General features: G+C 45.2%; 1 protein-coding gene across 1 annotated transcript in view; it reads left to right on the top strand.

The window, feature by feature from the left end:
• The window catches only part of LOC132407258 (collagen alpha-1(V) chain-like), a 202,960-nt gene that overhangs the window by 153,897 nt on the left and 22,369 nt on the right, over positions 1-26,694 (top strand). Inside the window, exons 43-49 of the mRNA XM_059993518.1 lie at positions 3,768-3,821; positions 6,833-6,886; positions 8,640-8,693; positions 9,914-9,967; positions 20,356-20,373; positions 21,275-21,328; positions 23,780-23,842. Of these exons, the coding sequence (XP_059849501.1) occupies positions 3,768-3,821; positions 6,833-6,886; positions 8,640-8,693; positions 9,914-9,967; positions 20,356-20,373; positions 21,275-21,328; positions 23,780-23,842 (351 nt within the window). The remainder of the gene's footprint in view (positions 1-3,767; positions 3,822-6,832; positions 6,887-8,639; positions 8,694-9,913; positions 9,968-20,355; positions 20,374-21,274; positions 21,329-23,779; positions 23,843-26,694) is intronic.

Raw genomic sequence — 26,694 nt, 5'->3', positions numbered from 1 at the left:
TCTCCAGCCTTCTCCCCGTATCCCTTCATACCCTGACCAGTCAAGAACCTACCAACTTCTGCCTTAAATATACATAAGGACTTGGCCTCCATAACTTCCTGTGGCAAAGAATTCCACAGATTCACCATTCTAGCTGAAGAAGTTCCTCCTCATCTCCATTCTAAAAGGATGCCCCTCTATTCTGAGGCTGTGTCCTCTGGTCTTAGACTCCCCCCACCACAGTAAACATCCTCTCCATGTCCACTCTATCAAGGCTTTTCATAATTTGATTGGTCACCCTTCATTCTTCTGAATCCAAGTGAATACACTTCTCAACGTTGCATTCCATCTGCCATGTTTTTGTCAATTCTCCGAATCTGTCTGTCCTTCTGTAGCCTCTGTACTTCCTCAAAACTACCTGCCCTTCACCTATCTTCATATCATCTGCAAACTTTGCAAGAAAGCCCACAATTCCATCATCCAAATCATTAACATGTCATGTAAGAAGAATTTGTCCCAACACAGACCCCTGTGGAGCATCACTAGTCACTGACAACCAATCAGAAGAGGATCTCTTTATTCCCACTCTTTGCCTCCTGCTAATGAACCACTGCTTTATCCATGCCAGAATCTTTTCTGTAATACCATGTGCTCAGAGCTTCTTAAGCAGCTTCAAAGGCCTTCTGAAAATCCAAGTACACAACATCAACTGATACTCCTTTGTCTATCTTGCTTGTTGTTTCTTCAAAGAATTCCTACCGATTTGTCAGGCAAGATTTTCCTTTGAGGAAAGCATGCTGACTACGGCCTGCTTTAACATGTGCCTCCAAGCACCTTGAGACCTCATCCTTAATAATCGACTCCAACATCTTCCTAACCGCTGAGGTTAGACTGACCAGTCTATAGTTTCTTTTCTTCTGCTTCTCTCCCTTCTTGAAGAGTGGGGTGACACATGTAATTTTCCAGTCTTCCAGAACCATTCCCAGATTGCTGTGATTCTTGAAAGATCATTATCTCTTCAACCACCTCTTTCAGAGGTTTCCCTGGGGTTTACACCATCTGGTCCAGGTGACTTATCTACCTTAAGACCTTTCAGTTTCCCAAGAACCTTCTCTCTAGTTATGGTCACTTCACATGCTTTATGCCTCCTGACACCTGGAACTTCCACCATACTGCTAGTGTGTTTCACAGTGAAGGCTGATGCAAAATGCTTATTCATTTCATCAGCCATTTTGTTGTACCCCGTTACTACCTCTCCAGCATTGTTTTCCAGTGGTCCGATACCCACTCTCACCTCTCTTTTACACTTTATGTATCCATTGAAACTTTTGGTAGTGTACTTTCGTCTTCCACCTTTACCTTCTTAATGACTTTTTAGTTGCCTTCTGTTGGTTTTTCAAAGCTTCCCAATCCTCTAACTGCCCACTAATTTTTACTCTTATTATATGCCCTCTCTTTGGCTTTTATTTTGGCTTTAACTTCTCCTATTAGCCATGGTTATGTCAACTTTCCTTCAGAATACTTCTTCCTCTTTGGGATGTATATATCCTGTGCCTTCCAAGTTGCTTCCTGAAATTCCAGCCATTGCTGCTCTGCCATCATCCCTGCCAGTGTTCTTTTCCAATAAATGCTGGCCAACTCCTCCTCAAAGTAATTCCCTTTACTCCCCAGTAATGCTGATTCATCTGACTTTAGCTTCTCCTTCTCAAATTTCATGGTAAATGTGACCATATTATGATCACTTGTCCCTAACGTTTCTTTTACCTTACAATCTCCAATAAATTCTGACCTACAACACCTAACTCTGTCTTCCTGCCTGTCCTGTCAATACAATGTGCATTCTTGGACATTAATCTCCCAGCTATAATCTTTCAGCCATGATTCAGCGATGCCTGTAACATCATACCTGCCAATCTGCATCTGTTCTCCAAGTTCATCTACCTTATTCAGTATACTGCACACATTCAGATACAACACCTTCAGTCCTGTATTCGTCCGTTTTGATTTTGTTGCACTATGCTCAACCGTTTGAATCCTACAGTGACTACTTACCAACATCTACCTCCACAACCTCTCCATGAACTGTTCCCATTCCCCTACAACTCTAGTTTAAACTCCACCGTGCAACAGTAACAAACATTCCTGCTAGGATAGTAGTCTACTCCAGTTCAGATACAAACCGTCCCTTGATTGCAAGTCCCACCTCCCCTGGAAAAGAGCCCAGTAATCCAAAAATCATATGCCTTCTCACCTATACCAACTCCTTAGCCACATATTAAACTGTATAATCTCACTAGCATGTGGCACTGGTAGAAATCCTGAAATCACAACCCTGGAGGTCCTGCCTTTAACTTAGCACCACCTCCGTGAACTCCCTCTGCAGAACCTCGTCACTCATCCTATCCATGTCATTGGTACTTATATGGAACACAACTTCTGGCTGTTCACCCTCCCACCTAAGAATGTCCCAAACCCTGGCACCCAGGAGGCAATGTACCGTCCAGGAATCTCGTTCTTGCCCACAGAATTTCCTGTCCATTCCCCTACCTAATGAATCCCCAATCTCCATAGTGCTTCTTCTCCCCACTACCCTTCAGAGTCACAGAGCCAGGCTCGGTGCTAGAGACCCAACCACTTTTATTTTTCCTCTATTAGGTCATCACCCGTGACAGTACCCAAAGTGGTATACCCGTTGTCGAGGGGGATGGCCACTGAACTGGCTTCTTAACCCCTTTCCCCTTCCTGACTGTCACCCAGTTTCCTGTGTCCTGCACCTTGGGTGTAACTACCTCGCCATATGTCCTATCTATCACCCCTTCAGCCTCCCAAATGATCCGGTGTTCATCCTGTTCCAGCTCCAGCTCCTCTACGCAATTTGTTAGAAGCTGCAGCTGGGTGCAGTTCTCACAGTTGTGGTGATCAAGGACACTGGAAGTCTCCCTGCTTTCCCACATCCCACTGGAGGAGCATTGCACTATCCTGCCTGGTATCTCTACTGTCCTAGCTGAGCAGATGTAAAGAAGAGAAGGAAAAAAATAACTTGAGCTTTTCTTTCCTTTGCTTTCTCCGAGTGAAGCCTTGAAGAGCTAAAGCCTTAAGAGCACCACTCTGACTCTGCCCACTAAGATGACAGCCGCTGTGCTTGCCCTGCCTCCCTTTCATTTGCTAATCAATCCCAAATGGTTGGCCATTGCTCAAAGCTCTATTACACTGTTGTGACCCACCCCTGCCTTTTACCCTCGGGATGACGACCTGATTGAAGTCCTCTCCTCTCCAAACTTCCGATGTCCAGATTAGCCTCTGGTCAAAACTCTGTATCCTCAGAAGTTGCCTATTTTTTTTGTATGATTGAATGTGCTGATGTTGGAAGAAAGGAGGCAGTTAGGCTCTAATTCAGGATTTTGACCCAAAAAGTCAACAATTCCATTCCCCCCTGCTACTCTGCCCCCCCCCAAATTCCTCCAGCAGATTGTTTATTTCTCCAGAATCCAGCATCTGCAGTCTCTTGTGTTTCTCTGAGCCAAGCAATTTTCCAAAGGCGTTTGATAAAGTAGATGCTTCCCTTCTCAGGAATCAGGAACCAGGGGTATAGTTGTTGAACCAGTTAAGACAGAAATGGGAAGGCTGAGATCTTTTCCAAAAATTTGACTGTTTATTCCCCTCCATAGATGCTGCCTGACTTCCTGAATTCCTCCAGCATTGTGTTTCTCAAGATTTACAGCATCTGCAGGATCTCTTGTGTTACTTTTGCAATAACCTTGGTATTCTCTCAACTATTTCTGTTTCAGGGTGATAATGGGCTTGATGGAGTTCCAGGACACCCAGGGAATCCAGGAAGAGAGGTATGCATCAAAATCCTAACAACAAGTTCCTCCTACACTAAAACAAATCACATTTCTCAGTGACACATGGTAGTTATTATTCTGGTGACATTCTTCTCTCTGTTCTAGGGGAGGAGGGGAAAAGCAGGACCAAGAGGACTAAGAGGGAATAAAGGACTAAAGGTAAGGCACAGTATTTTGTTTTTTAGAAAGCCTTCACAATTCAGGTCGAAGTTCCTGCTGAGAAAGTATGCCTGCAATTAAAACCATTATCAAGAGTGTTTCTGTATCGTCCTGAGGCTTTGGATATGAGCCATGGCAAAGCTATTCAAAATACAGGAAGAGAAGGGTCTCGGCCTGAAACGTTGACTGCTTTTTATTTCCATAACTGCTGCCCGAGTTATTGAGTTCCTCCTGCATTTTGTGCACATTGCTCTAGATTTCCAGCATCTGCAGAATCTCTTGTATTTAAAAATCTAGAGTAGACATGTTGCAAAGGTCCAAAATCAAAGTCAGAAAAGAGAGAAAATTGGCTTTTCAGCCTGGCAAGAGAAACCGAATAAGGAACATTATACTGAGGGCTTCAGGCACTGATAGTTCTTTAGAGATTGCAATGAGCATTGAGTTAACAAAGCTGTTCAATCCCTAAAGACTCTGGAAACATATTGCATCAGTGCCATTCAACACATACACACTGCTCACTGCAGAGAACAAATCTCCACCTTTGTTTCCGTTCCAGTCTTTGATGATGGCTGCTTGCTGGACAAAGTAAAATGAGATCAAAGGAATGACGTAGATGCCGGAAATTTGAAATAAGAATGCAAAGTGCAGGAAAAGACTCAGTAGATTGGCAGCACCTGTGGAAAGAGAAACGACTATTGTTTCAGGTCGATGATCTTTCGTCAGAGACCCCTCCTTAAGAGATCATCAACTAACATCCTATCTTCAATGTATTGAGTCCCATGGCATTTGATGATGCTCAGATCCTATATTTACACCGCAGAGACTCACTGCCCTGTCTCCGCTACGCTGGTTTATTATCATTGTCACGTGTAGCGAGGTGCACTGGAGAACTTTGTTTTGCATGCCAGCCTACAGATCCTTCACAGGTCAGAGCATTGTAGAAGGAAGAGGAGCAGTAACACAATCGTAGACTGCAGAGTCAATGTCACAGAGAGACTGCAGTGCGGGCGGACAATTAAGTGCAAGGTCTGACGGTGTAGATTGTGAGATCAAGGGTCTGTCTGATCATACTACGGGTCAATTCAATATAGTTATAGTAGTGGGATAGACGCTCTCCTTGAGTCTGTTGTTACATGCTGTCAGGCTTTTTAATCTTCAGCCTCATGAGAGGAGAGAGAAGAGAGAGTGTTTGGGGTGCATGGGGTCTGTGGTAATGCTGGCAGCTTTACTGAGGCAGAAAGAGGTGTAGATAGGGTCCACGGAGGGGAGGCTGGTTTCCATGATAGACTGAGCTGTGTCCACAACTCCCCGCAGCTTCTTGAAGTCGTGGGCCGAGCCGATGTGATGCAAAGCTCTGATGCATCTGCAGGGGAACCTGGTGATTGTCACTCCAACAAATCAAAAGGAAGTTGTTGTCCCTGGTGCTTTTCAAAGGCAGGCATCATTACACCAGAGTCCACATGTATTGAAGCCTAGGCCCCCTGTTCCCATTGAAACCTTACAGCAGATCACTTTGGATATCCAGTTGACCACAGAAGTGGGCTTGAAGGTTTCAGAAGGAGGTGGTCATTCCCTTCCTACACACCAAGAATTTTTTTTTTAAATAGATAAGTAGTGCAAAGAAAGAGCAAAATAGTGAGTAAAAACACAAAATGCAGGCAGAACTCAGCAGGCCAGACAGCATCTATGGGAGGAGGTAGTGACGACGTTTCGGGCCGAAAACCTTCATCAGGAGTGCAAAATAGTGAGGTTGTGTTCATGGGTTCATGCTTCATTCAGAAATCTGATGGCAAAGGGGAAGAAGATGTTCCTGAAATGCTGAGTGTGTGTCTTTAGGTGACAACGAGAAGCGAGCATGTCCTGGTCTGAACAATGACACTTTCTTGAGGCATTACTCTTTGAGGATTTCCGTGATTGTGGGGAGGCTAGTGCCCATGATGGAGCTGGCTGAATTTACAAATCCCTGCAGCATTTTCTGATCCTGTGCAATGGTACCTTCATACCAGACAAATAGTGCAACCAGTCAGGATGCTCTCCGTGGCACATCTGGTGAAATTTGCTTCAGTGACATCCCAAATCTCCTCAGACTCCTAATGAAATATAGCCACTGCCACACTTTCTGCATAATTGCATCATTATATTGGGCCCAAGATAAATCTTCTAACACGTTGACACCAAGGAACAGAGAGGATAGGGAAAGAATGAATCTCGGGTTTTGAACACGGGTGAGTCGAACACCATTCAAATGGGATGTGCATGAGAAGCTGTTGTTGGGGGATGGAGGCTTCAAAGGATGGGTGGAACCGTGGTACAGACTCTAGATCCACTGCATCGGAGCGTCAGTTACCTGGGTTCATTTCTGAGCTCAGTGCTGTCAGTGTGGAGTTTGCACGTTCTCTTTGTGAGCACTTGGGTGTCCTCCCAGATTCCGAAGATGTGCATTCTGGAGGTTCATTGGACTCTGTGAATTGCTCATTGTGGAAGAGAGTGAGTGGTAAGATTTGAAGAGATGCAGGGAGAACTAAAAAATAGGATTAGTGTAAGATTGGTGTAAATGGAAGGGTCAAAGGTCAGTGCAGATTCAATGGGCTGAAGGGCCTGTTTTGCTGCTGTTTCTCTTCATGTCTCTGTGACTGTGAGTTGGAGGGATGCGGAGGGACGAGGCCAATGAGTGATTTGCAAACAAAGGCAGGAACAATGCTGAATTCACCAATACCTCCAGAGTGACTCAGTTCTCCCTCCAATGAATAGATCACTGTTCTATTGTGAGCACTGTATTAGTTGTTACATACATGAGCCACGGCTGATTTTGACCATTGAAGTACTGACTTATTGTTTCTGAATTTCAGGGCCTAAGGGGCGAGAGGGGACCAGCAGGACCATCTGGATCAATTGGACCTCCTGTAAGTTGTGGCTCATTAACATGGTGCTGGGTTAATAGTTAGCATAAGGCACAGGAGCAGACGTGATCAAGAGGGTCAGTTGTTCAGTCCATCCATCAGAATGGGGAAGAAATGTGATCTAAGTGACTTTGACTGTGGAATGATTGTTGGTGCCAGACCATGTGGTTTGTGTATCTCAGAAACTGCTGATCTCCTGGGATTCTCATGCACAACAGTCTCTAGAGTTTGCTGAGAAACAGAAAAACAGCCGGTGAGTGGCAGTTCCGTGGGCGAAAATTCCTTGTTACTGAAAGGGGTCGTAGGAGAATGTCCAGACTGGTTCAAGCTGACAGGAAGGCACCGTTACAACAGTGGTGTGCAGGAGAGCATCTGTGAACACACAGCACGTTGAAGCTTGAAGTGGGTGGACAACAGTAGCAGAAGACCACAAACATAAATTCAGTTGCCAAGTTATTAGGAGGTGCTCCCCCTCTAAAGCTTCCACATCCTTCCTGTGATGAGCTGACCAGAACTGAACACGACATTCCAAGTCCTGTCTAACCTGAGTTTGAAAGAGCTGTAATATTTCCTCATTGCTCTTGAACTCAACTCCCTGAATACCGAAGCCCAACACACCGTACGGCTTTTTAACTGACCCATCGACATGTGCTGCGTCTTTGAGGGATCTACAGATGCGGACCCCAGGATCCTTCTGTTCCTCCACGCTGCCATTAACCCCGTGTTCGGCCTTCAAGTTCAACCTTCCAAAGTGAATCACTTCAATCTTCGCCGGACTGAACTCCATCTGCCACTTCTCAGCCCAGCTCTACGTCCTATTTTATATCCCATTAGAATGTACGTCAATCTTCTACACCGTGACATACAAATACCGTCTGCACTGTAGAATGCCGTGACTCTGCACATCCGTATCCTCGTCATTCCACAGCTGTTCAGTAAGCGAACATCCTGACAAGCTGCATCACTGCTTGGGACGGAAGCTGCACTGCGGCGGACAGGAAAGCTTTAAACCGGGTAGCCGAAACTGCCCAACGTATCACCGGCAGCAGCCTACCCGCCATCAATCACGTACACACAGAAAGGTGCCAGAAAAGGGTCAGTGACATCATGAAGGATCCCACCTGCCCTGCTTATGGACTGTTTGTCCCACTCCCTGATGCACCATCAATAACTCTCGGAGACACGAGGCGAGATATAGGCTTTATTGACTGGAAGAAAGAAGAAGCAGCAAATGACCACCACACTACATCCTGGAGACTGAGACCGGGGCGGTGTCCCCAGTTGCCTTTATACCGGGGTCCGTGGGAGGAGCCACAGGAGCAGTCAGTGGGGGGGGGGGGGTGTCCAGAGAGGTAAATGTAGTTCACCACACTCCCATCAGGGAGAAAGCTGCATTCCATCCACACCAGGACCACCAGACTCCAAAACAATTACTTTCCCCAAGCGGTAAGGCTGATCACCACCTCCACCCTCCACCCACCCCCCCAAAAAATCATTGCTCATTGTTTCCTGTCACCTTGTGTACAGACATGCCCATGCTTCTGTGCCTGGCAACACTTTGTGGAATATACAATCAATAGATATAAGCAATCTTAGGTATTTATATTTATTGTGCTTTTTTAATTCTCTATCTTTTGTGCTGCATCTACCTCATTAGAAGATAAAGGAATAACTTGTGCTGAATCTTTTAAAGAATAACATTGAAAACCGCAAGGTAACCTTTCATAATCAATGTAAATCCTATGTTGTTTTGCAGGGCATTCCCGGAGCCAGACCTAAAAAAGGGGGTCAGGGGGTGAAAGGTCAGAAGGTAATAGTTGTGACGCTTAACTGAATAACATTCTGACTGAACTGTCAGTGGGGCGGGTGGAGGGGGGGTGTTGGTGAAGGGACAAAGGTAGCAGTTGTGACTCTTACCTGTGTAACATTTTGATTGGACTGTCTGGGGGTGAAAGGTCAGAAGGTAACAGTGGTAACACTTACCTGTAGAACATTCTGATTGAACTGTCAGTCTTCTTCACCTCACATCATCTCAGCAAAGTTTTATCCTTGTCCCAGGGATCGAGAGGTGATGCAGGAATTTCAGGACCTCCCGGTGACCCAGGCAAGAAGGTATGTGGAGGAAATTTTAAATTTTATTTGTATCTTAATATCACAAGTGTAGCTTTGTGAAACATCTTAGATGAACAACACAGTAGATTGTGGCTAAATGATGAAAATTCAAAGTTCAAAGTAAATTTATTACCAAAGTACATACATATCACCATATACAACCCTGAAATTCATATTTTTGCAGGCATACTCAGTAAGTCCAATAACATAGCAGAATCAGTGAAAGACCGCACCAACTTGGGAGTTTAACCAGTGTGCAAAACACAGCAAACTGTGCAAATGCAAAAAGAATGAAATAGTAATAATAAATAAATAAATAATAAATATCAAGAACATGAGATGAAGAGTCCTTGAAAGTGAGTCCATGGGTTGTGGGAACAGTTCATGATAGGGCAAGGGAAGTTATCCCCTGTGGTTCAAGAGCCTGATGGTTGAAGGTTAATAACTATTCCTGAACCTGGTGGTGTGAGTCCTGAGACTCCTGTATCTCCTTCCTGATGGCAGCAACAGGAAGAGAGTGTGACAAGGATGCTGTTTTCCTGTGACAATGCTTTGTGTAGATGTGCTCAATGGTAGGGAGGGCTTTACCCGTGATGGACTGGACCTTTCCACTGCTTTTTATAGGATTTTCTGTTCTTCGAGGGCATTGGTGTGAAACATTGATTTTGCAGTGGGTCTGAGCTGCCCTGATGTTAAAAATATAACTAATGCAAACTTGATCAGGTATTCCAGCTCTCTGCCACTGCCTGTGCCTTCCTAGGCAGACTTACTGCTCCTTCTCATCAACAATAACTTCTTGACTCACAAATTTGGAAGTTCGGTATTTTTTTCCATGTCTTAACTTCAAAGTGAAATTGAATAGCAGTATTTGTAAAAAGGTTCAATTCTGAATTATCTGTTTGTGTCTCTCTGTTTAAGGGGAAACCAGGACTTGAAGGCTTACCGGGAATATTGGGCCAGAAGGGTGAGCAGGTAACGGAACCCCAAACGCAAGCAGAACCTGTTGAACTCACTCAGCAAGTCGAGCAGCATTTCTGGAAAGGGAATCTCCATTTCTTTCTGCACTGATGCTGCCCAGACTGCTGAGTTTTTCCATCATTTCCTGTTTTTATTTCAGATTAACGTTTCAGCCCTACTTGCAGCTAAGCAATGAAATGTGAATTACAAGCCCCGCTCCGGGAGAGCTGTAAAAAATTATCCTGGGCACCACCCTGGAGTGGTTCCTCCTGCAGCTGTCAGACATGTCACCAGGTCATCTCCTTGAGCAGGGCAGAAAGCACACCTGGATAAAGCTGCAGCCGATCACATGTGCACAACATCGGCAATACACACCAGCACCCATCAAACGCAAAGGCAAGGAGATTCTTCCCCTGTCTCTGCACTGAATGGACAAACATGGTCTTATGGGAATATGGCATTGAAAAGCAGGCTTCATTTTGCACACACCCTGTCTATTGATGGCAGAAGGTAGCTTCCATCCTACCTACAATTTAGACACATGCATCCGAAGGCTCAGATTGACCACCCGTTTAACACTCTGCCCACTTCTACTGTCTGTGCCTTCGTTACAAAGTTAAATGCCCGCAATCTCTTTTACTTTGGCTTCTCTTTCAGGATATGGACCTGGTTAGCAAAGCCAGCACATAGCTCCCTTATTAGAGACCTCAAAGGTGCTGTTAAGCCAGTTTCATGATCCACTTCAATCCTTTTTGGTGCCTTTAAGGTTTGGTGGGTCATTGCAGGCTGAGGCAAAGAGTCAGTCTGGTTGATATTGGGCTTGAGTCGTAAATGGACCAGTGTGGGGAGTGCGGCTCGAGAGACTGAAGTGAACCAGCTGTCCTTCAGTAACAGTCCAGGAGTTTCATGATCTTGATTGTCACAAGGATTATTTTTTAATTGCAAGTTATTTAATTAATTCCATTTAAACTTCACAGATGCCAATTTAACTTGGCATGTTAATCCACTGTTTGGGATTACCAGGCCAGTCACTTACACACTGCAGCACCAGTGTACCCACCTCCTGTGTGTTTGCAAAGCTTCCTGGTCCTTGCCGTGGCAGTCAAATTAAAACTGCGTTGACCTTCTCAAAGTCAGTTTGCATCAATAGACACGCTTTAGCGAGCCTTCCAATGTTTAAGTAAGCATGCATTTATGAAGCAGTCACCTCTCTTTGGCTGATCTGTGGCCAGATTCTCAGTTTTCTGGTTGGTGCATTTTAATGAATGTTGCAAAATGTGCTGAGGTTGTGCTAGTTTAGACTATCCCACTAAAAGTCTGTAACATGAGATTAAAAAATTTAAAACAGAAAATTCTAGAAATATTTGGCAGGTCAAAGTCAAAGTTGAGTTTCATACTTGTATGCCCAGGTGCCATGAAAAAACTTACAGCAGCATCACTGGTACAGAGCATCGGATAAGCAGTAGAAAGACAAACTAAGCGTGAACTATACACAATTTTTGCAAGGAAGAGTGCGGTGTCCAGGCTGCAGTCGGTGCTGCCCTCTAGTGCTCGCTTGGCAGAAGACAAACTCTATTGTGGTCTGCAGATTTCAGCAGCGTTGTATGGCTTGAGTTCGGGCTCTTCTACTGAATGGCTGTATCCTTCTGTTTTAGACACGTTGTGTGTGATTTGTGCCGTGTGTGACTGTTGGTACTGTGTTTTGCGCATTGACCTCGGAGTAACGCTGTCTCGTTTGGCTGTATTCATGTAGTTGAATGAAAGTTGAACTTGAATTGAATTGAATTAGAACAAACAAGTCCACTTTAGAGCAAAAGCAAATCGGAGAGGTTATTGTGTCACTAAACTGTAGTGCTTGGGCTTTGCTAGTTGGTTCAAGGACCAAGTGGTTGGAGGAGGAAGCTGTCTTGAACCTGCTGGTGTGGAACTTCGGGCTTCTGTACCTTTCACGTTTCGTATCAGGCTGTACCTGAGATAAGAGAAGCAGAAAATGTTTTAGGTGCTGACGATACTAAGCTGAGAGGCAACGTGGACTGTTGGAGGATGCAGAGAACTTTTGGGGGCTATAGACAGGTTAAGTAAGGGGGTGAGTCGGCAAATGTGCAAACGTCAGGTCATTCACTTTGGCCAACAAAAAAGCAGAGTATGTTTTGATGATGAGAGCTTAAAAGGTGCTGGTGTTCAGAGGGACCTGGGTATCCTTTTACACAGATTACTGCAAGTTATTGTGTAGGTTTGGCAAGCAATTAGCAAAGCAGATGATATGTTAGTCATTAGAAAAGGTTTGAGTAACGTAGCACAAAATGTCTTGCTGCAGTTAAGTCGACTTCTGTTTGCGTATTAAAATTGAATTGACCTTATTCCGTAAATCCTTCACATACGTGAAGAGTAAAAACCTTTATGTTTTACAAAGACCATAGAACAGTAGAGCGCAGTACAAGATCTTTGGCCCATGATGTTGTGCCAATTTTTTTAACCTACTCCACAGACAATCTAACCCTTCCATCCTACACAGTTCATAAATCTTCATTTATTTTTCATCCATGTGCCTAAAAGGCACTTAAATACCCCTAATGTATCAGCCTGGATCACCATCCCCAGCAGTGATTCCAGTCACTTACCACTCTCTGGGTTATAAATCTACCCCTAACGTCACCCCCTAAGCCTCCTGAACCTTGCTCCTCTAGTTTTACCCATTGCCATGCTGGTAAAAAGGCACTGGCTATCCACTCAATCTATGCCTCTTAAAATCTTATTCACCTCTATCAAGTTGCCTCTCATCCTCCTCGACTCCAAAGAGAAAAGCCCTATCTCACTCAAACTATCCTCAGAAGACATATCCTAGTAAATCTCCTCTTCACGCTCTCCAAAACTTCCACACCCTTCCTCTGATGAACAGAACTGAGCACAATATTCCAAGTATAGACTAACCAGAGCTGTAATATTACCTCATTGCTCTCGAACTCAATACTCTGAATAACAAATGCCAACACCTTTTTAACCGCCCCATCATCTTGCACTGCATCTTTGAGGGATCTATGGATGTGGAGCCCAAGATCCCTCTGTTCCTCCACACTGCTAAGAATCCTGTACTCTGTACATTAACCTTGTACACTGCCTTCAACTTTATGCTTCCAAAGGGTGTCACTTCACACTTTCCTAGACAGAAGTCCATCTGCCCAGCTCTCAGCCCAGCTCTAAATGCTGTCAATGTCCTGTTCTAACCCAGAATGACCTTCTACATTATCCATTGCATCAACCTTCATATCATCTGCAAACCATTCCACTTCCCACCTAAGTCACTGATTAAAATCACAAAGAGCAGGGGTCCATGCAGAACACCACTGGACATTGGACACTGGACACACATTCAGGTAGAATGTGATCCATCTATTACCGCCTTCTGCTGTTTGTGGGTTTGCCAATTCCACACTCATGCTGCTGAGTTTCCACTGATCCCATGTCTCATAGATTTCAAGATGAGATTTCCATGGGAACCTTGTCAAACACCTTACTAAAATCTATATACACCACATCCACCACTCTACTGTTATCAATTTGTTTTGTCACCCCTTTGATAAAGTCAATCAGGCTCCTGAGGCATGACCTGTCCCTCATAAAATCGTGCTGACTATTTCTAAAAAGATTATGCTTCTCCAAATACTGATAATTCCCCATCCCTAAGAATCCTCTCCAATAATTTGTCTAACTGACATTAGACTTACTGGTCTATAGTTCCTAGGATCATTTTTATTTCCTTTCTTGAACAAAAGTGCAATATTTGCCATTCCTCAAACCTCAGGTCCTCCTATCCTGTGGCCAGTGAGGATACAAAGATCATCTTCAACTCCCCAGCAATCTCTTCACTCACTTCCCGTTGTTACCAGGAGTATACTTCATCCAACCCAGGGACTTACTTATCCTATTATTGTTTCAAAAGCTCCAACACAGCCTCTTCCTTGACCCCAACATGCTCCAGCCTATTGCTCTGTTCTATGCTGAACTCACATTCATCAAGGTCCTTCTCCCTGGTGAAGACTGAAGCAAAGTATTTGTTAAGGACTTTCCCTACCTTCTCTGACTTCGGGCATGTTATCCCCTTTATCCCTAAGCACTCCCACTCTCACTCTGGACATCCTCCTATTCTTCCCGTATGTGTAGAATGCCTATCCACCAAGCCCTTTAAACTCCCCTAAACCCTTTCTTAAGGTCCCTGCCAGCTACATGATAACTCTCAAGAGCACTGTTTGCTTTTTGCTTCCTAAACCTCATGGGAGGCTAATCTAGGAGATTAAGATGCAAATTGAATACCTCGATTCAGAACAGTCTTGCACATAGAAGACAGAGGGTTGTGGTTGAAGGGGCTTATTCGAGCTGGAGGTCTGTAATTAGTGGTTTCTACAGGGATCTGTGTTGGGACCTCTGCTGTTTGTGAAGTATATAAATGACCTGGATGAAAATATAGATGGGTGGCTTGGTAAGTTTGTGGATGACACCAAGGTTGGTGGAGTTGTGAATAGTGTAGAAAACTGACAAAGATTACAGCTCAATATAAATTAGTTGCAAATATGGGCAAAGAAATGGCAGATGGAGTTCAACCCAGATAAATGTGAGATGCTGCACCTCAGTGGGGCAAATGCAAGGAGTCAGTACACTGCTAAGGGCAAGATCCTCGACAGTGTTGCTGAGTGGTGAGATCTTAGGATTCAAGTTCATAGCTTCATGAAATTGGCTACGTAGGTTGATGAGGTGGTTAAGAAGGCTTATGGAATGCTTATTTTTATCGGTCGAGGAACTGGGTTCAAAAGTCAGGAGGTTACGTTGTGACTTAATAAAGCTTTGGTTGGGCAACATCTGGAGAATTGTATACGGTTCTGATCGCCCAACTCTAGGAAGGATGTTGAGGCTCTGGAGAGGGTGCAGAAGAGGTTTGACAGACAGACAGACTTTATTGATCCCGAGGGAAATTGGGTTTCGTTACAGCCGCACCAACCAAGAATAGTGAGGAAATATAGTAATATAAAACCATAAATAATTAAATAATAAGTTAATCATGCCAAGTGGAAATAAGTCCAGGACCAGCCTATTGGCTCAGGGTGTCTGACACTCCGAGGGAGGAGTTGTAAAGTTTGATGGCCACAGGTAGGAATGACTTCCTATGACGCTCAGTGTTGCATCTCGGTGGAATGAGTCTCTGGCTGAATGTACTCCTGTGCCTAACCAGTACATTATGGAGTGGATGGGAGTCATTGTCCAAGATGGCATGCAACTTGGACAGGTTCACCAGGATGCTGCCGAGTTTAGAGGGCATGTGCTATCACGAGGGCTGGATAAACTTGGGTTGTTTTCTCTGGAGCACAGGAGGCTGAGTGGAGATCTGACAGAGGTTTACAAGATTATGAGAGGCATGGATAGAGTGGACGGGGAGTATTTGTTTCCAGGATTGCTATATCTAATACCAGAGGGCATGCATTGAAGGTGAGATGGGGTAGGTTTGTGGGGGAGAGGGGTAAGTTTTTTACTCAGAGAGTTGTGAATGCCTGGAATGTGCTGCCTGGTATGGTGGTGGAGGCAAGTACATTAGAGGCTTGTTAGAGACATTTGGACAGGCACATGGATGTGAGGAAGATAGAGGGATATGGACATTGTGTAGGTAGAAGGATGTTTTTGATTTGCTTTTTAGCTGGTTCAGTACAACATTGTGGGCTGAATGGCCTGTTCCTGAGTTGTACTGTTCTGTGTTCTATACATCTCTCTTCCTCTTGACTAAAAGTTCCAGCTCTCTTGTCAACCATGGTTCCATCACTCTACCATCTTTACCCTGAGCTGAATACTGTGCTTAGGTCAGACCTCTACAACTGAGGGTAAAGGCACATATATTGGAAGTTCATGTATAACTAAGAAGAAGAATATTGTTCATTGCATGTGATGTCTCCTCTAAACGCAGATTGTGTGGAAGTTTCGAAGTCTGCAAGGGTGATGCCCAGTTTCCATTTACCTGTCATGAGAACAGCATTATGGGTAGTTCAACCATGACTGATCTCCCCCTGACCTCAGCCTCACTTCTCCGGAGACGAGGGTGCAGATGATGAACAGCTGCTTCCGAAAATAAATATATCTTCTTTAAGAAGTGTCAACCTCTTAGTCTGAAACTCAGCCTCCAATTCTTAATGTCCTTTCAAGGAAAATATTCTCTTAGCATCCACTGCTAGGCCCTCTCACTATCTAGATGAACTCTTGATCCCTTGATGACCTTGCACCTTATTGCCTGCCTGCATTGCTCTCCCTCTGTAACAGGAACACTTTATTCTGCTCCCTGTTGTTGTTTTCCCTTTTATTACTGGTTTGGCCACGAGACTAAGTGATAAATGAGGTGATCTTGTCAGTGAGTGAGTGGGAGCAGTGAAAGAGGTGAGACTGTGTGCAAAGGAGCGTAGACAAAATAACAAAAGTGTAGCAGACAGACAGCCAGACAGGTTAGTCTGCGCACAGCCTCCCACTGCCAGAGCAGACAGACAGCCAGACAGGTTAGTCTGGGCACAGCCTCCACTCCCAGAGCAGACAGACAGCCAGACAGGTTAGTCTGGGCACAGCCTCCACTCCCAGAGCAGACAGACAGCCAGACAGGTTAGTCTGGGCACAGCCTCCCACTCCCAGAGCAGACAGACAGCCAGACAGGTTAGTCTGGGCACAGCCTCCCACTGCCAGAGCAGACAGACAGCCAGACAGGTTAGTCTGGGCACAGCCTCCCACTGCCAGAGCAGACAGACAGCCAGACAGGTTAGTCTGGGTACAGCCTCCCACTCCCAGAGAGGGTAAAAGCTGAGTGGGGAAGAGGAGATGCAGAATACAACCAATATCATAGATAGTCCACTGAGGCGGGTGGAGAAATCAGGGTGCCTGGAGTTGTACAATTCAGTATTGTCGCCTCCTGCCCAGACAGAAGATGAAGTGTTGTCTCTCAGGCTTGTGGTGGACCTCACTCTAACAGACTGACAGGTCAGTGTGGGACTGAAGTGGGGAATTCTTCAGTATTTCTAGCATTTTCTCTTTTTAATTTAGATGGAATTAGAATTAGTTCATTTTTGCATATTCGTGCATACTGTTCATTACATGGTGTATTGAGGCAAAATAATGACAGATTAAAACAACAGACAGTAGGTGCAGGAGTAGGCCATTCAGCCCTTCTAGCCAGCACCGCCGTTCATTGTGATCATGGCTGATCATACACAATCAGTACCCCGTTCCAGCCCTCTCCCCATATCCCTTGACCCCACTATCTATAAGAGCTCTATCTAACTCTCTCTTGAATGCATCCAGAGACTTGGCCTCCACTGCCTTCTGGGGCAGAGCATTCCACGTATGATGTACAATAAAGTGTAAAAACTACAGAGAAAGTGCTGTGCAGGTGAACAATAAGGTGTAAAATCCCTACCAGGTTATTAAGGTTATTATTATAAGGTTATATGAGGTCTGTTCAAGAGTCTGATAACAATGGGATAGAGGATGTCCTTCAGCCTTGCTTACAGGGTTTTTGTATCTTCGGCCTGGTGCAAGAGGGGAGAGAGGAGAATGTCCGGGTGGGTAGGGTTTCTGATTATGCTGACTGCTACCTTGCTGATGCAGCAAGAAGTATAGGCAGAGTCCATTGAGTGGGGTCTGGTTTCTGTGATGTGATGTGCTGAACTGTAGCCAGCACCTGAAAGGTTTATTTCAATCTTCATTTACTTGTGCTTTAGCTATTAACTGTAATATTTTAAGCTGAAATTTGGATGCATTTTTTCATCTGTTTTTACTCGGTGATAAGGAGAGAGGTGTTTCGTCCCCGCAGTGGGAGAGTTGGAACTGTAGTTCCATACTCGGCCAGAAGACGGCACCTTTGAGCCACAGCTGTGAGGCACATCAATCAAAGAGAACTAATTGCCTTCCAACCCCCATCCCTACCCCTACCCTACCCTACCTCCTCCTCTACCCCTACCTTACCATACTCTACCTCCGCTCCTTACCTCCATTATGGATTCCGATTATCCTGGGACTGCCAACACTGCAGTATGAATCTGATACCAACCTGACTGGGCAGAGGCTGGATGTCCACATGATTGACTGATTAGATATTTGCATTAACGAGCAGGTGTACCTAATGAAGTGGCCACAGGGAGTAAATTATTTTTTGGGTTTTTAATTATTTAAGCTTAATTATTTAGACTTTTAATTATTTTCCTAAATATTTAATTGATTTTATTATATTTTAATTTTAAAATATTTTGAGTCACGTAACAATTTTAAGTCTTTAAATCTGTTATTCCCAGGGAGGACCAGATGGTTTGATATTATTGAGAGTCAGATGTATTTAATTTAAGATATGCTTGCATAAACTTTATCTATTTGGCATTGTATAGTAAATCAAAGTGACATTATTTGTGTTGGCAGGGAGAAGCTGGTCACCCTGGTGATGAAGGAAGGAAAGGGTTGCCAGGAGTTCTGGTAGGTTGTGCACGTTAATTAATGCGGTGCACTGTTAAAGCTTCAAGTGGTTCACATATTTTAATCATTACCCAAATTACTTGCCCAAGGTTCAGATCTTGAAGGAAGTCTGGTTGTATGCTGCTTATCTGGCACAAGATCCCAGTTCAGGTGCATGTCCGGTATCCGAACAACAGGGGCATGGAAGAGATATCCCAAGAGATACACCTTAGTCAATAAAGTCAGAGCAATACAGCACAGATACAGGCTTTGGCCCAGCCAGTCCACACTTACATACCATCCCTCATAGAGGGATCAGAAGTGGAGAGAGTGAGCAGCTTCAAGTTCCTTTGTGTCAAGACCTCTGAGGATCTAACCTAGTTGATCTTAATCTAATCTAATCTAATCTAATCTAACATATCGATGCAGTTATAAAGAAGGCAAGACAATGACTATGCTTCATCAGGAGTTTGAAGAGATTTGGTATCTCAAAAACTTCTATAGATGTACCGTGGAGAGCATTCTGACAGGCCGATCACTGTCTGGTATGGGGGTGGGTGGGTGGGGGGGGGGCTACTGCACAGGGCCAAAAGGAACTGCATGGGATTGTAAATCTAGTCAGCTCCACCTTGGGTTCTAGCCTACAATGTACCCAGGATATCTTCAGGGAGTGCTGTCGCAGGAAGGCAGCGTCCACTATTAAGGACCTCCAGCACCCAGGGCATGCTCTTTTCTCACTGTTACCATCAGGTAGGAGGCACAGAAGCCTGAAGGCACACACTCAGCGATTCAGGAACAGCTTCTTCCCTTCTGCCATGAGATTCCTAAATGGACATTGATCCCGTGAACACTACCTCACTTTTTTAATATATATTCTGTTTTTTTACGATTATTAATCTATTCAATATGCATATACTGTAATTGATCTACTTATTTATTGTTGTTATTATTATTTTATTTTTTTTCTTCCCTATTATGTATTGCATTGAACTGCTGCTGCTAAGTTAACAGATTTCTCGACACATGCCGGTGATAATAAACCTGACTCTGAATTCCACGGTGCCCACCCAGATAGAACCAATTTCCCACGTTCAGTCCATTCCTCTCCAAGACTCGCCCCTGCATGTACCTAACCAAGTGATACCTGCCTCAGCTACTTCCTTTGGCGACTCGTTCCATTTAACCGCTATTGTCTGTGTGAAAATGTTGCCTCTCAGGTCCCTTTTAAATCTGCCCCCTCCCTCACTAAGCCTATGCCCCCTAGCTTTGGACTCTGGAGAAAATTCTAATATGATGTCTGTCACGGTGTGAAACACTTCTATATGGTTGCCCCTCATTCTGTCACATTCAGGGAATTAAAAACCTAGCCTGGCTAACTTCTCTCTACAGCTCAGGTCTTCGCCTTATGCCCTGAAGCGATCAGGTGAAGCTCCAGCTAGATCTCATCCCAGGAGATGGCTCCGTAACACATTTTGTGAAGCCATTTCCTCCGAGCTCCAACCCTGAGCTCAGGCGCACATTCTCCCTGGGGCCACAAGGGTTTCCCCTGGGAGCTTCGGTTTCCTCCCTCATTCCAAAGTCGTGCTGGTTGGTGGATAATTGCCCCTAGTGTGTGTTTGAGGGCTAGAACGTGGGGTGAGCAAATGAGAATGTGTGGAGAATGCTCCGTATTTAGCATAGATTGGTGCCTGATGGCCGATGCAGATTCAATGGGTCGAAGATTGCTGTGTGACTCGGAGTCAGTAGATTTGAAGGAGAAGGTTCAGAGGATGTTGAACAACATTAATAGAAAACTATTTTTACCTGGCCATAATCTGTAATGAACTCAGGTCTTTTTCCAGCTTTTCTTTTAGGGAGGGTGGCATTGTCAATCAAGTATGTTCGATACGGATTATTTCATGTCATGGAAATCAAGCTTAGTGTTTTGTTCTCTCCTGCAGGGTCGCCTTGGACTTAAGGTAAGTGGTTTGCCCCCTGTGCAGTGAGTGTGTTGGTGCACAAGTCACTCCTGTAGCGTTGCACTTGTGGTAAGTGTTTTGCCCCCAGTGCAGAGAGTGCATTGGTGTGGAAGTCATTCCTATAGTGAAGGTCCATTTCATTGGCTTTAGTTGTGTACAGAGTGAAAACCCTTTCCAGTGGGGTGTATACTGCCTCTGATCCACAGACAGGTTCCCCCTCCCTCTCCCCCATTGGATTCAGCTGGATGTTACATGGGTAATGAATTAGAATTGCAATGTGCTTTGTGCTAAATGGACACCAGGGTTCTTCCAAGATCAGGTCAACTGAAACTGATGAAAGTTGTGAATCATGTCGAAGCCCCTTGGTGAAACTCTCCCGCCCGTAGCATTTGCTCAGGGTTTCCCATTCAGTGCTATGTTGCCCCAATGTTACAGTGATTTTAGATTTACCTACCTACTATCAGCGATTATCAGTTCAACACTCAGCGGGATGATGGAGTTGGAACTGGTTCATCAGTGTCTTGCAAGCTGTTCAGGTCGTTACACGGTGCGTTGGGGTGGAGCGCGGTAACACGGCAACAGAATTCAGAATAAAGTGGAACAGAGAAAGTGTAGCATAGGTAGGCCATCGGGCGCGAGATCATAACGAGGTCGATTGTGAGGCCAAGCGTCCAACTTAATTGACATCTCAGTGGGGAGAAGCCATCTTTGAGTTTGAGCCCGGGAGCACGTGCTTTCAGGCTTGTGTGTCCTCTGCCCTGGGGAAGCAGGGTGGCAGAAGAGAGGATAAGTCTGGGGTGGATAGGGTCTGTGATTATGCCGGCTGCTTTACCTTTTCAGAGAGAAGTGCAGACAGATCAAAATGCAACTAAAACTGAACAGGTTTACCATTTGTTCTCAGGGTCTTAAAGGATTTACAGGAAGCCCAGGAAGAAAAGGCATTCGAGGACCACCAGTAAGTATTGAACTTTGTTCCATGTGTCCCTCCAGGTGGGCTGGACATCAAGCACAGTTTTATACTCATAATATCTGCACTTCATTTTAATATACAGTACCCATAATGTTTCGATTCCCTATTGGGCGCTGTTGGATTACAGTCTAAATTGTCATTTTGATTGTGCATTAGCTTTCCTTATAGGTTGTGATGTTTATATAATCATCTGTTTGTAAATGTTCAGTGATTCAGAGAGCTGCATCTGTATTTTCTGTACTTCAAGGAAATTTGTAAGCCTGATTCACACTGGCATAAATTGAACTGTATCCCAGATTGTTCTTATCAAAAGAATCTCCCTCATCTACCTGAGCTAGTTTTCAGAATGAAAATGACCATCAGGGAAACGTTTATCTATCTATCTGTCTGTATTTAGTGACACAATATGGAGAAGGACCTTCCAGTCCATCAAGCCATGCTACCCCACAACCCAGATTAACCCTAACCTCACCGTGGGATAATTAACCTGCAGCACGTCCTTGGACTCTGGGGGAGACACTGGAGCACCCATTCCACTGGGAGGATTCCTCCCAGAGCAGTGCCGGAATGGAACTGTGAACTCCGAGCCACCCCGACGTCGCGCTAACAGCTACACCTCCATGGCACCCAGTCTTTCAGCTCTTTTCTTGTTCTCCCCTCCCTCCGTGCTGAGAGTTGCTTACAGTTTGAGTTGGAGACCTGCAGCTCTGCTTTACTGTTATACCTTTGTTATGAACGTCTAGTGAAGCAACTACGACCGCAGATTTTCCAACGCTTTTGTGACTTCCGAAGACAATATAATTTCCTTGTCGCTGCGCACGCTGTCCCCTCTGTAGATGAGGGACTGAGGGTAACAGTCTCCAGTTGATGTCGGGGTGTGGGAATGAGGTGAAAGCGGAAGGAGAAACAAGTGCTCTCAGCAGGCGTGAGGGAGGTGAGGACAATACAGGCAGGCAAGTACAATCCAAAGTCCCACAACTTTTAGGGAAGAAGAAACCGGGAACTGTTTGATGCCACTGAGAATACAAAGATGGGAGGGAGTTATACCGTGAGCTCCCTGTTGTCTCCCAGTGGTCCTGGTTTTAATTAAAGATGCCAGATTTACCCCCTTCCCTCTCGCTGGGTGTTACCTACCACCTGTCAGGTTACACTGTTTCCCCTCCCCCACCTTCTTATTCCAGCTTCTTCCCCCTTCCTTTCCAGTCCTGATGAAGGATCTTGGCCTGCAACGTTGACTCTTTATTCCTTTCCACAGAATCTGCCTGCCCTGCTGGGCTCCTCCAGCATTCTGTCTGTCTGTCTTTACATTTCCTTTATCTTCTCTGCTGGCCCATCGGGATTGGATGTCACTCCAAATTCCAGGGGTTCCGGGGATGCCTGATGAATCCGATGTCGGATCGACGAGGAGCCTGCCAGGGCGAGGGGCTGGGCGGTCGTGAGAGGGTGCACCTTTCCACTGGTGACATGGAAAGGTGCTCTCCGTGCCGGGCCCCAACCCCAATGCTGCTTCTCCACGTTGAGCAGTCGCAGGCCGGGGACTGTGAGAGTCGATAGAGATCACTGCCTTTCCTCAAGGAAGCTTTGACCACATTCTTTAACCTGTTGCTTGCCTGATGACTCCCTCCCAAGGAACAGTGGGCCTCTTTCAGGAACCTTATGTGACCTGCTCAACATAAACCAGGTGATAATTGCGGCCCCTGTACTGAGGAAACTCAAGGGATAGCGGATGCTGTCAGCACACAGTTTGCTGGGTGAACTTTGCGGTACGTTCCTCCAGCAGGTTGTTAATTGCTCTCCACTGGGGAGATCAAGGATAACTTTATTCACCAGACACATTTACACGTATTAGGAATTTGCTGTTGTGTGTTAGTGATGCACCATCAATAACTCTCTCTGAGACGTAAAGGCGAGATATCGGCTTTTATTGACTGGAAGAAAGAACAAGCAGTGGCTGACCACCATACTACATCCTGGAGACTGAGAGGCCGGGCTCAGGCCTCGATCGCCTTTATACAGGGGTCTGTGGGAGGAGCCACAGGAGCAGTCAGCAGGGGGCGCGTCCAGATAGGTCTATGTAGTTCACCACAGTTAGCAGCAAAAAAAACAGCATTCAACAATGAATAATGATGTATAAAAAAGCTAATAAAGCCTTTGGCCTGGCAGTAAACAGACACTGATTTACCTGGCCCTCCTGGAGTTCTAATACACTGTGAAACACCTTGGTAAGCAGCAATTCACCCCGAATAGTCTACTAAGCCCCTGTGATGATGTACATTTGGAAAATTAGAGCAGTGAAGGCTTTCTATTTCGCTGTTTGTCCTTTCAAACAAGAATGCTCCTGCTGCAGAGACAGCATCTAGATTGAGGAGATGCGCAGCATCAGAAAACGTGGAAGTTGATTTGATTGTTTGACAAGACTGTTTTCCTCTCACTCAGGGTCCCCCCGGTCCTCCTGGTCTGCCTGGCCCTTTGCTGAAGATACCTGGAGAGGATTTCCAGGTAGGGAGTTGATCTTTTCCTACACTGCGCACAGTTTCTCGTTCGCCGGGCGCCAGCGCAAGAGGGCAGCTCCATTGGGGTCAGTCACGTCCCATTCCTCCCCTTGACCCCTGAGCCAAAGTAAACTGTTACAGTAGATGGTGTGGCCATGAGATCAGTGTCACTGATTCAACATACCCACTACTTCAGCCTCAAGTCCCAGTCCTGCGAACCTAGAAAGATGGACCGCGTGCAATGATTCTCCTTCCTCTCGGGATCAGGGTCATAGTCCCTCAGTGACTGCAGTTGCTGAGTTACAGACTCGGCATAGATTGTGTTCACACCATGCTGAGCAACCCCTCTACCAGCTGCTCCACCGGGGCCAATATGCAGACTGCCCACGTTATGCAAGGCCCTGCAGAAGTTTTCATTGCTCCTGCCTCAACGCAGATCTCACAGTCGCAGGAAAATGAGGCAGCAGCCTGCACAATTTCTCAGCCAGAGAACGCGGGTGAAGAGCAAGTAAACAAGCCCTCCACTGGGATTCTGGTCTAATGCACTGAGGGTTGAAGGGCTTCTAATTCACTGTTGTCACAGACCAAATACTGGATGTACAGAGGGATCTTGGGGTCTAAGCCTGAAAGTGCCCCCACAAGTAGATGGCGGAGTAAAGGTGGCAAATGTTTTGTGCCTGCCGATAGAGTTAGGGCATTGAGCATAAGGGTAAGAAAAACGTGTGGCAGCTATATAAGACCTTGGTTTAGCTATACTTTGAGTATATTGTCCCATTAGAGAAAGGATGGAGAGGTTTTGGGAAAGGACACTGAAGTTTACCAGGATGTTACCTGGTATGAGCTGCCAGGAGAGACTGGACAAACTTGTTTTCTCTGGAAGCTGAAGGGTGACTCAATGTAAGTTGATGATGTTATGAGGGGCATAGACAGAGTCTTCTTACCAGGGTATAAATATCAAAAACTAGAGAGCATGCATGAGGTGAGAGAGGGAAATATTGAAGGAGGTGGTAATAAGGTGGGAGGTATAGAGAAGAATTTCCCCATTCCCATCACTGGAGGCTCCACTGCAACCTGGACAGTCAAGCTGATGCAAGGTATGAGAAGTGGAGGTAGGAATATCACGCACCATTTTTTTGAAATCGTCTATATTTGTCCTTTCAATTCATAATTCAAGTCAGAATGACTGATGCCTAGATGAAGGAAGACAAATTTGCTGGTCTACAAACCAAACAGGTCATCAGTGCCAAGCTATTTGAAAAAAAAGTCTAATGGGACCAGAGGAAATCGTATGGAAGGCATTCAAAGATACTGAAAATGTTCTTGGCAACAACAGAGCACCAGACCACAAGCAGCTGGTTGACAACATGTTTCAAGCATACAAAACCATGAAGTGCAACATGCCACTAAAGATTCATTTTCTGCATTCTCATTTAGACTTCTTCCCTGTAAATCTTGGCGCTGTCAGTGACGAGCACGGTGAAAGGTTTCACCAGGACATTGCGGTCACAGAGAAACTGTATCAGGGCAACTGGAACCCATTAGTGCTGGCTGATTATTGTTGGACACTTAAGTGAGAAGCCTCAAACACTGAGTACAAATGAAAATCCACAAAACGTTTTTTGTCTTGTTGAGCTATTGCAAAGCGCAATATTTATATTCAATAGAAGTCAATTTCTATTTCTCCAAATTCCTAAATGATACGGGTAGCCTTCAAGTATATCTGTGTTCAGCTTCAGGTGGTCTATCATAAACAAAAAAAAATCTGAGGAAGCTACACTTTCAAAAAAATTTATAGTGCAGTGTTATCATCCAGTAGCACCTACATCCACAGGGATGAAGTGTTTTGAGAAGGTGGTGATGAAACATACCGATTCCTGTCTAAGAAGTGACTTGGATCCACTCCAATTTGCCTACTGGAGCAACAGGTCCACAGCAGATGCCATCTCGTTGGCTCTTCACTCAGCCCTGGAACGTCCAAACAGCAAAGATGCAGACGTCAGGATGCTCTTTATCGACTGTAGCTCGGCATTCAATACTATTGACCCTTCAAAGCTACTCAATAAGCTCCAAGACCTTGGCCTCAATACCCCCTTGTGCAATAGGATCCTTGATTTCCTCACTTGCAGACCCCAATCAGTTTAGATTGGTAAAACATCTCCACAATCTCCATCAGCACAGGTGTACCACAAGGGTATGTGCTTGGCTCCTGCTCTACTAGCTTTACAGTTAAGACTGAGTGGCTAAGCACAGCTCCAGTACCATATTCAAATTTGCTGATGTCACCACTTCATGGGTCAAATCACAGCATGGCAGCGTAGTGGTTAGCACAACGCTTTGCAGTGCCAATGATCCGGGTTTGATTCCCACAGCTGCCTGTAAGGAGCATGTACGTTATCCCCGTGACCATGAGGGTGTCCTGCGAGTGCTGCGGTTTACTCCCATAATCCAAAGACTTACTAGTTGGTAGTTTAATTGGTCATTGTAAATTGTCGCGTGATTAAGCTAGGGTTAAATCGGGGAATAGCTGGGAGGCACGACTCGAAGGGTCAGAGGGGTCGATTCCACACTGTATCCCAACAAATAATTCAATACGTACCAAAGGTGGTGACAAACCGGCATAGAGGAGAGAGATTGGACATCTGGCTGAGTGATGCCACAGCAACGACCTCTCACTCAATGTCAGCAAGGCCAAGAAGGCTGTTTATTGACTTCAGGAGGAGAAAACCAGAGGTCCATGAGCCAGTCCTCATTGGTGAATCAGCGGTGGAGAGGGTCAGAAACTTTAAATTCCTTGGTGTTATTAGTTCAGAGGACCTGTCCTGGGCCCAGCACGTAAATGCGTTTACAAAGACAGAACAG

This window comes from Hypanus sabinus, chromosome 18, assembly GCF_030144855.1.
Source record: "Hypanus sabinus isolate sHypSab1 chromosome 18, sHypSab1.hap1, whole genome shotgun sequence".
Lineage (NCBI taxonomy): Eukaryota > Metazoa > Chordata > Chondrichthyes > Myliobatiformes > Dasyatidae > Hypanus > Hypanus sabinus.
This window is presented reverse-complemented; position numbering and strand designations above follow the sequence as displayed.